This window comes from Camarhynchus parvulus, chromosome 2 (genome assembly GCF_901933205.1).
Source record: "Camarhynchus parvulus chromosome 2, STF_HiC, whole genome shotgun sequence".
NCBI classification, from domain to species: domain Eukaryota; kingdom Metazoa; phylum Chordata; class Aves; order Passeriformes; family Thraupidae; genus Camarhynchus; species Camarhynchus parvulus.
In genome coordinates, this window is record NC_044572.1 from 114,812,135 (window position 1) to 114,822,966 (window position 10,832).

Sequence of the window (10,832 nt, forward strand, 5' to 3'; positions counted from 1 at the left end):
CATTTGGGACTAGGATCTCACATAACACGATTCACTGACAGTGCTGGAATTTCTGCTAAAACCAATTTTGCACATGGAGTGCTGTGTAAATCTAAGTACTACTGATACAGTTCCTAAATGGCGCCTACACAACACATAAAAAATTGCTTTTGTAGAAATCACTGAGATTTAGAAAAAAAAAATGGAAACATCCGTTTAAATATTGGCATGATTTTCCTGTATTTTTTTCCACAATTCTGTCCTCAAAAATTAGATACTGTCTAATGAAAATATTTACTTTAAAAAATTACTAGTCTTATTCATAACCTGACAAGGATATTAGCTATTACACGAATGTCATCATTTCCTTATAAGGCACCCTGTGTTTAATCACAGCTAAGAGTGTTCACCTGAAATAATTCCAAAATTTAGAAGATTGTCCAAGACTCTTAGTAACAAGTTAATATTCCATCAGAAAATTTGGACAGTGTCTGAGCAGAGTTCCAGACCTCAGCATGATGCTACATAAACTCTTCTGGACTCTGTTCTTTTTGCCTCCTGTTAAATTCATAGATATTCTTCATTCAAAGGTCTTGTGCTGCCAGTATGAGTGCAATTAATTATTTTTTTCACAAGCAGGCAATCAATGCAACAAACTAAGGCAACAGGATTTACTCCTTGGTTTATCTTTTAGAGTTTATTAATTGGATCATAGTCCTAATAAAGAAACTACTGTTCATCATGGTTTGAATTCTGCTTGCCATTCATACCTACCCAGTCCTTCTGCATCTTGTCAGTCTCTGAATAAAGAGGGAGAGAAACACTGGCAAGCACACTGTTTCCCAGGCCTTCTATTACAATTAAAAATACTCTGGTTTATTTTTTCGTCCAGATAAGGTAATAGGAAAATTATTAAAAGAGACAGCAAGGTCAAATAGCCTTGGCAAAGAACATTACAAGTTGGCAAAAATTAAATTTTTGTGTTGAAAGCGTGATACTTTTCTCTCCAGAAATACCAGAAAGAGTATGCACTGTGTGCAGATATCTGATTTCAGAGCTAGGCACAGAGAAAACCCTCCACTGAAGACTGTAAAGGCTTTAGTAGGTAAGTGTAATGTTAACAGCTCCACCTGAAGCCCTAAAGCTTTAACTGTTTTAGATGAGTACTTCAGGCAACATTTCTTGTTAACAAAAGAAAACGTCATGGTTTAAATCAAATCGAGGGTAGGATATGTGTTTTGCACTGTTACCTTCATTGCAGCAGGTATTTCAGTTACTCCGGAAAGGTCTACAGAATTAATTAGTTTGCATTTTGTTATCTAACAGAAAGGAATAGTTTTTATTCCTGTCCAGAACTGATTTTGGTCCTTGCAGCAACTGTATTTTTTTCTGTTCTACTCAAAAAATGTAGGACAGACAATAACAGTTTTTAATCTTCCTGCACATCTTGGAAACATATTTTAAAATATTTTCTGCCAACCCACTTCTACTGAGAGCTTTCACATGGTTCGCAGCTAATGTAATCCTACATTTTAAAGAGGATGGATTACAGGGAATTATCCTCCTTGTTATATTGCAAGTGGTGAAAGGAACCTTTTTATTTTCCCTGATGCAGTTTTATTTCACAGCAGGAGCCTGGAAACAACTGTGCCTTTATGGTCAGTTTGTGTCTTTGGTCACACCACCATTTGACTAAGAGGAAGAGACAACTTTAGGGCTCCCTTATATTTTTCCCTGTTTCCCTTCATTTCAGAAGTAGTGAAAACATTTTTTTCCCCATAAACCTGCATTGGTGTTATCATGTGATTTACTTTCTCCTGCTGGATTTCATTTGTTTTTTGACTGTAAGTTCACTCAGCCTGGCACTATAATATGCTGTGTTTATATAGAGATCAGATACAATGGGAGCCCATTTTTAGCTGCTCCCATTTCACTTTGTTAACAAAAATAAATAGCAGCAATTTGCAATTCCCATCCTCTTCTATCTCCCTGCCATACATCAGAGGTAAGGGAAAGAGTCAGTTTCATTAGTTCTTCATTTGCTTTTGCTCCTTCTCCAACCCACACTGTTGGCATCAAAGAGAGGAATAAAGATGCCAAATAGTTCCTCTCCTTCCTACACGTCTATCAGCTTCAGGTAAATCACATGTGTAAACGTGGATTTCACGGCTTTGTGGAAGTTTATACTGTAAGGCACAGATATTTGGTACCCTGTTCCATTTGCTAGCATGAAACAGTCTCTCAATATTAGGACCCTTACTAAACATGTAGCATATGTCATGGCCAACACATCTTTGGCCAAAAGGCAAAGTAGCAGTCTTTTGCATGAAGTAGAAGTAGTTGGTGAGAAGAATTTCTAGAGAAAGTTGCACAAATATTTCCTTCCGATTCCTGCCCAAAGGGCAAGAGCGGTCTTCATGCCCTTTTTTTTGTCAAAAAAAGGGAGGAGTATTGGTACATGCAACCCCCTGCTTTTCCTTGGTTTAAGAGGTGTTACCGTATTTACTTTTGACAAATATTTTTGTTTTGTCCCGCTTTCCTGACTTATTGCAAACACAGACTTTTCAGTGAAAATGAAAACACTGTCATATCACTGTCTACATTCTGGTTTCTTCAGTCAAGGAAGGTGGAAAACACATCTTTGCTGAACCTTATATAAGAATTTAAAAAAAAAGAACTCAGCCTCCAAGCCACATGAACAGCATTTTTGGACAATATGTATTAGCTCAAGAAGCTGCTCCAGAGGTTAAACAAGCTTTCTAATCTACCCAACTTCACCATGAAATTATATATCCTATATATCCACATGCAAAGGCCCTGGCTGTGTAGTAAGAAGTCATGGATTTTTGCACTGAGAAACATGGGATATTACCCAACTAATACAGGATATTGCCTAACTTCTTTTATAGAAATTATGCTACCAAGAGGAAGAGACTAAGGAAGTCATTGAAGATTGGCCTTCCAAACTTCGAAAAATTACACTCTTTTTCAAACTCTTTTACAAAGGCCATTACATGGTAATCTGAAGCTGTTTCACAACTATTTTGTCCAGTGTAATAAAATAAAGCTGTATATTCTTCAGCCCTAAAAAAAACCAGACTGCTGTTCCAGTCAATACTTAGTCTCAGATAGTCATCTCAGATCTCATCAAACTAAAAGCTGATTTTTCTAGAATTGCTCAGTTCAGGTTTTAAAATAGAGTAGTAGAGTGTGTAATCTAGGCCAACCTGTTGTGTTGTTAATGTACCCACTTAAACCAAGCACTTCCATTTTCATATTACCTCTTATCTCCTTGTTTTCCTCTCACAAAGAGAAGAGAATCCCTATCATTTGCCATGGAAATAATTTCTAGTTCCTTAGGGAGATGACCTACTAGATTTGTTACACTTGGAAAAGACCCAAACTAATGCACTTGGTGTGCAACCTATTCCTAGGCATGCATTGATGCACAAACAACTGCCAGTTTATTTTGTACAAAAGCATAAACTACAGCCGACTGCTTGGATGTAGCCAAAATAGGCATCAATTGCTGTTTGTGCTCAGTAACCAACAAACTCAGTTCAGCTGATTAGAGCATGGTACTTATAACACTAAGATTGTGGGATCATCCCCACATGGGCCATTTACATAAGAGCTGGACTGGATGATCCATGTTGGCCCCTTCCAAGACAGGATATTCTGCCAATCTGTGAAACCCAGTGGAAATCAAGGCAAATATACATTCCGAATTTGATGATTTCCAACAACTGTATAAACAAATGCCAATGTTAAAAGCTAAGAAAATAAGATTTCCTGGTCCGCGATCAAAGCTAATGAGCTATTGTTTAAAAAAAAAAAAAAAAAAAAAAAGACCAAGCTATGCCTGGAATGTAAACGGCAAATCTTCCATTCTGAAGTCCCAAGTGTGCTACCTAAACATTACAGTGGCCACAAGCACCCATTTTATTATTGCTCAAGTATAATATTTGACTTGGACAATTTGAGAGGGAATTAATATAACAGCTCTTTGTGCATATAGCAGAAGGAAATGCAGTTCATCTGTCAAAAAACCTGCTCTGTACTTTCTTGCACCTTGAGGCAGAAGATGATGAACTGACCATCTTCTATCATAAGAATTTATCTGTTTACAAAATGAAACATTCACACTGTACTTAAAGTGTATTATGGGTCAGACTTTTTTCTGCTAGAGAATTTTTGCATCAGTAATTATTTCTTGGAAGTTAGAGCTTAGTTGAAAGCTGCTTAGATGCAGGAAACAGAAAAACACTGGCTTGCTCACCTCCAGGTGATGTTCTTCAACTGTGCCAGAAGTCTGTTTGCGCAGCTGCTGTACTGCTTTTAAAGTAGGCGAAGAGTGAAATCCCTTCATGACTTATTAAGTTTGTTGTTTTGTATCTCTGGGTCAAGCATATTTTTCTATGGATTGATCTGGAGTAGATAATTTTAGGTTTTCTGCAGATTCTCAATGAACTGCTCCCATATACCATCAAGATGGTTTGCAAGTGATCTTTAATTAACAAAGAGACAGGAAATCCTAATAGATTCCCAAGTACAGTTCTCAGCATAGTTCATATGAGTATTTCTCAATCACCACATACTGGACCAGCCTTGAAGAAAAGCACTAAGCAGAGCTATTTTACAATGAATTGGCTACTTCCTGCCTCAGGGGAACGCTGCAGTATCCTGAAGGCCTTACTGCCCACATAAACCATATTGTATCTATTGTGCCAGGTAATCAGGATGCAGAAGTCATTGCCTTGTTTTCCCTTTGGCTGATGAGTCTTATCCACTCAAACAATTTTGCATTTCCAAGACCTGCCTGGAATCAACCTGCAGAGGGGACCTACACATAGATGTGGTACTTAGGGACATGGTTTAGGGGAGGGCTTTGGCAGTATTGGTTTATGATTGGACTTGTTGATCATAAAGGTCTTCTCCAACATAAGTGATTCTATGATCTGACTCAATTCAACCTGGAAACTCCAAATGATTAAGTTGGAGGTTGTGTTAGACCAGTGCAAAATAGCAAACAGCAGAGAACAGAATCTGACCCACAGCTCTTAAAGAAAGTATTTGAACAACCCTGAGAACTAGATGGGTTATGTAAGCCCACAGGATTTTTACACTTATTTCTGCAATAGTTGCTTTAATATTCTTTAATATTTTTATATTCTTTTCCATAAGACAGTTCTATTCCGGTAGCCAGGCACTCATGAACACTACAATAATAAATTTCCTAGCACTGAGCACAGTGAATAAAAGAAACAGTTTCAGACTCATGAGGTATTATGATAGATAAATAAGGCAAAAATAAATTAAAGAACTCAAAAAAACCTTGAGTTTTTTTAAAACAAATAGTGCACAACAAATGAAATAAAAGATAAAAGATACAAAACTGAAGTCACCAAACATCAGGGTTGGTATATTTTAAAAGCAGTCTTGCAGCCCAGGGGCTAAGGAATACTCCAAGCCATTCCTTGACAGCTGTAAGCAATGGGACAGTGGGAAATGAAAACAAACCAGTGCTGGGGGGCAGGAGAAACGGGACCAAGCATTTTTATTGCCTTATGACACGAACCCCATGAGGAGCTGAATTTTTTAAGACTGCATTATCACTTTGCTTTTATTTCAAAATCATGTATGTTTTCAGATCTTGGAGAACATACAGAGCACTATCACATAATCTTCAATTTTCAAGTATGTAAAGCTGTTTCAAGAACAAATTGCTCTACACTTACTTCAAATCAACCTCAATTGTTATTACTCACCATGGAAATATTTCCAGTGGCTAGTTCTCCCCATCTATAGCTATTAGTCAAGGTGACATAGGAACTGTTGAAATGGCAGTTCTTGTTAGAACACTAATAAGAAAGAAGTTAATAATTCTGCAAGTTAACTTTACGACCAATTAATCATACAGTGTGATGAGTGCTGGAGGCATTCTATTCCAGATGCATATCCTAATTTACCTGCACCAAAGCACACCCCAGGAAGACAGCTTTGTGGTTGAGATATAAAGCATGCAGAGATAAAAGGAAGTCGCTTTCAGGCTACCAAGAATTCAGGCAATGAAATAAAATCTTTTGCATTTCCCGGGTGTTATAAAATGCAGAGCACTCTTACCTCCATGGGAAAGGCCTTAAAATTAACTGTGTGCTCAGAACCACGCTGGTTTTCTCTCCCCCAGTGAAACCGAACATCGTGCAGTTCAAACTCGTGTCCCCGAGGTAATGGTCCCCCTACTAACACTGGGAAAGAAGATAAGTGGTAAAGAACTTGCCTTTCAAAGCAGACAAGCCACTGAATATATTCTCCACAGACAACAAGGAGTCTGTGGCAATCTTCTATATTATTAGTGGTACCAGAGAGGAGAAGAGTTGACAGACTTGTCACCTTTACTTCTGAAGGACTTTGCAGGTACAGAACATGAATTGAGGCAGTTATGAAAAACAGTAAAACTGCTGTAATACTGAACTCTTTGGTTTGTGATGCAGAACACCAAATAAAAGCATTGTACCTCTACCAGTCAGAAGAGGGAATGTTTATTTGTCCTATCAAGACATTAACTGTGTGTTCTAAACAGATGGCAGGGGTTCTGAATTGAACTGGGAAGTAACCTCCAAGTTATCCATATGTTTAATTTCCATCACCTATATTTACTATGGGTCACAAAAATGGATAGAAAAATTTAGACAGCAAATATTTTGCTGGGCAAAGGTGTTCACTCATACACCACCTGTCAGGCTTCTGAGATACTGAATGCATCCACACCAAAATATAATCAAACCTACACACTGGAGCAAAACCAGCATACCTCATTTACTTAAAAACAGCTTCTAGGCAGCCATGGGTTTTTCTTAATTCAATTTTTTAAACATCTGGAATTTCTTAAAAGCATCTGTCCACAATCACAGCACGTGCACAAAAAAATGTATATAGCTGCTCAGCACTTTGGCATTAATAGAGACTTCCACCAGAAGTAGTAAAAGCAAGCAATTGTGAGGCCCAACCTGCTATGGAATTAATCAATGGAAACATTTTGCCCAGGGATTTCTGAATCTGCTTTAGATCAAATATTACACGACAAGCTGGAGGTAACTTCCCACTAAAATCATTGAATATTGGCTTCTAGGCAGGGCTGAGTTTTATTTAAGGGCATTCACAGTCTTCCCCAGAACCCATTAAATTCTAGCTTACATTTCATAGACTTGAAATTAATCTTTTACAATCTCTGATAATTGATAAGGATTATTCAACTGCATGAAATATAGCCTTAGGGAATTAGTTCCATAATATATAGCTATTTTGACACACAAACTATACCACCAGAGCTTGGAGCACAAGAGGTGGTGTAATACTAAAACATAAGCTAGCAATTGAATCATATTGTAATTGTAAAAACACAAAACCAAAGGTATGAAACTGTAAAAAAAAAATGAAAGCAAACAGATCAATTATGGTTTTCATAAGCAATTACACTGGAGGAAAAAAAGTCAAATATGCCAGTTAATCCTCCTTTAATAATTCTTCACAACTTATCTAACAGCCATTAGAGTTTCTAAAATGAAATGTCCTAAATATAGTTATAGATTCAGATTTGCTCCTTAACCTTGCTATCTCTATTTTCTGTCTCTAGCTGTATCCCCTAGAGGGAAAATTTACAAATTTGGTGAACACTCGAGGAAACAACCAATTGAAATATTTAAGAAATCTGGACAAACAAAAAGAATAATGATACTCAATTAGTGCTTAATTAGGACAGTATAATAATCATCATCATCATCATCATCTCAATTAGGAAAATTGAGTATTTTCTCTGTTTTAAAACATTGCTCTGAGAAAAATTGTAACTAGAACAAATGTTCTCTATATGATGTAGTTCTGGATCTCCAGGAGCTTCAAAGAGTTTATTTCCAAGGCTTCAGTTAGGAGACTGATCCCATGATAAAACTATTTCATAGTTGGTCATGGTTCTTCCACCTAATGCACAACACATATTCCACTATCAAAATTAAAGCAGCTGTGAAAATGTTTGCAATTAAATAATGAGAAGGATTTGGGAACTCCATATGGGCTGCGTGTCTTAAATTAAAGGATAAAAACATTCACAAGTAATGACAAATTTATTTTTAATATGTATCTTAATCAGTTTACTTTTTTCCATAAAGAACTTTTTCTTTGCTAACATTACAGCAGATGAGGATCTCTTGCACATTAATTGGACAGAGTTTCAAAAGCATCCAGTGCTCAACAGTTCCCAACAAAATAATCCGGCTAAATGGATTTGTCATCAGAGATCTCCTGAGAGGAAAAGAAACTGTAGGAGTTTCTGCAATCCCTGAAAAATGGCCAGAATACTAGGCCAGGTTCAATCACAACTTATTAACTTTTTTCTCCTCTTGGCAGGTTTAATAAATGTTGTATTCTCCCTCCCAAATTATTCCCAGTTTACAAAGGGAAAATGGCAAATTACACAACATTAAATTTAAGAAAAAGCTGAAACTAAACCAAGAGTTCCTAAATCATAAATCCATACTTCAGTCATAAACTTTTTCTCTATTTCACATTTTCTTATAATTCAGTCTGGCATCACATTACATTCAAGTATAAAAGAAGCCTTTCCTTTTTTCTAACTCTCTAAATGGTTTTGCAAAGGCATTCAGGTGTGTTGGTCCCATCTTATTAATCACCACCAAGTTAGAAACTGCCCTTGGGAAAGCTAGTATGGAAGGAGTTGCATTTTGGCATACAAATGATGAGGTCGCTTGTGGTCACTCTCACTTCCTCCACAGGAGAATTCAAGAATTCCTGATCCTGCAGGGAGAACCTTATCCCTTGGGAAAAGAGCTCTGCTTCAGATGAAGGCAGTAAAACTGACTGGAAGTATAACATTTTTATTGCAAATCTGCAAAATTCCACGGAAAGAAACGTTCTGTGCTGCAAAAATACATCAAAATTATCATAGAAATGAAATTGTAAATCAAAGCATCACTATTAAGATAACAAACCCTTCCTTTTTAAAAAAAATGTGTAAAACTGAACTGACTCCCTCACTTAGCACAGCTGCAGTTCCCAATACCACTGAGTTCTCAGAAGGAAGCAGAAGTTGGAATGTCTCATGGTTTGACAATGTCCAGCTATTTAAATGCCCCCGAAGGGCTGTTACTGGCTAAGACTGGTTGGAATAACATGGAGGCTCTTCCAAAAACATGGCAAGAACTACTGCAGTGCTGGAAAGCAAAGTGGACTTTTTTTCCTCCCTACTTTCTTGTTTCCTTCATATAGAACAGTTTACCCAGACAAAAGGTCTGGATAAGATATTGCAACTTCACTTATGTTGGAATTATTATTTTCTTCTAAATCGAACTTGATGAGAGACACCAAAAATGTCGTCCTTTAAGAAATGAGGACTGCCTTCTACTTGGTCCTTCCTCATTAATATTGTGAGCATGTATGACTGGTGTATCACTCTTAAGCTGTCCAATTCTGTAGGTAGCATTCAGAACCCACTCAAGTTAATGGGGAAAAGCACTTTTAACTTACATGGTTTTTGAACCATGAGCAAATCTTGCCAGCTGTACGGAACAGTTTGGCACTGCACTGTCTTAGCAATATTCTGAGTGCAGACAGCCGTTAATGCCAGCGGATTGGATACCACCACCACAAGAGGAAACTCTGGACCTGGTTTGAAGCAATCTCACTGACCATCCAGTCTGACATCAAAATCTGCAACTCCCATTGCAACATTTGCTCCTCTTCCTACCAAAGTCAACAGCAACACTCTCACCGGGCATAGTCCATGAGGAATGGGCACAACCGCTCTCAGCTGGGAAAGGCTGCTTTTCCTACACTCCGGGACACGAGTGCAGTGACTCTTCAGGCAACACAAGCTTTAGCCGGGAAAATCAAGGCCATGTTTCAGCATACCTGATTTTGACTTCAGGGCAATCTGAATGGAATGCCCGTCGTTGATCACTTCACAATCACGACACACCACGTAGTTCGGTGACAAACGCACTTCCAGGAGCGAGGGGTCGTATTTAGCTTCTCTTGAGTTCAAGTTAATGGGCGACTGGTACTCCCCGTTAGCATCGGGGAAAATCAGTCCCCACTCCACTCCTGAGGCACAAGGGAAAAGCTGTCAGGGGGGACCCGGCACCCCGGGCTGCGGGTCACACAGACGCTGTCCCCGGCGGGGGAAGGGGCTGCTCGGTCGGACCCCGCGGTTCCGCGCTGCCCGCCCGCCGGCGCGGATAGACCCGCTGCGGGACGGCGCTTCCCCCGTCCCGGCGCCTCGGGACGGCCGGGCAGCGAACCCCGCTGCGCCCCGCCACTGAAATTCCCACACCGCCTCCTTTTCCCCCGGCAGCGGACAAAGTTTCTCCCCGGCGGAGCCGTCGCCCGCTCCTCACCTTCCTCGTAGCCCCACTCCGGAGGCTCCTCCCGGCGCGGCAGGGGCTCGGCGCCCTCGATCAGGCTCCTGTCAGCCATGGGCGGGCGGTGTGGAGTGCGAGCGTGTGCGGGGCGAGCCGGGCTGGCGGCGCTCGGCTCCGCGCCCGGACCTCCCCCCGCCCTCCGCCCCCGCCCGCGGGTGGCGGCAGCGCCGGGGCCGGGCCGGGGCCGGGCCGGGGCAGCGCCGGGAGCCGCTCGCTGTCCCAGCGGCGCGACACCGCACGGAGAGCCAGAGGTGAGGTGGCAGCGGGCGTGCCCGCCGGGACGCTGCTCCTGAGCCTCCCCGCGCCTCCCTCGCCGTGCTCCGCAGGCTGCTCCCCTAGCCCGGGTGGGTGCGCGTCTCCGCAGCTCCCGCTGCCCCTCCAGCTGGGCACAGGCGCTCTGTGCACCCGGGACGCCCA

General features: G+C 40.5%; 1 protein-coding gene across 1 annotated transcript in view; it reads right to left on the reverse strand.

The window, feature by feature from the left end:
• The window catches only part of CA8 (carbonic anhydrase 8), a 48,669-nt gene extending 38,161 nt beyond the window's left edge, over positions 1 to 10,508 (reverse strand). Inside the window, exons 1-3 of the mRNA XM_030943475.1 lie at positions 10,392 to 10,508; positions 9,907 to 10,098; positions 6,103 to 6,227 (exon numbers count right to left, since the gene is read on the reverse strand). Coding sequence (XP_030799335.1) covers positions 6,103 to 6,227; positions 9,907 to 10,098; positions 10,392 to 10,470 — 396 coding nt within the window. The 5' untranslated portion in view covers positions 10,471 to 10,508. The remainder of the gene's footprint in view (positions 1 to 6,102; positions 6,228 to 9,906; positions 10,099 to 10,391) is intronic.
• Between the last annotated feature and the right edge of the window lie 324 nt (positions 10,509 to 10,832).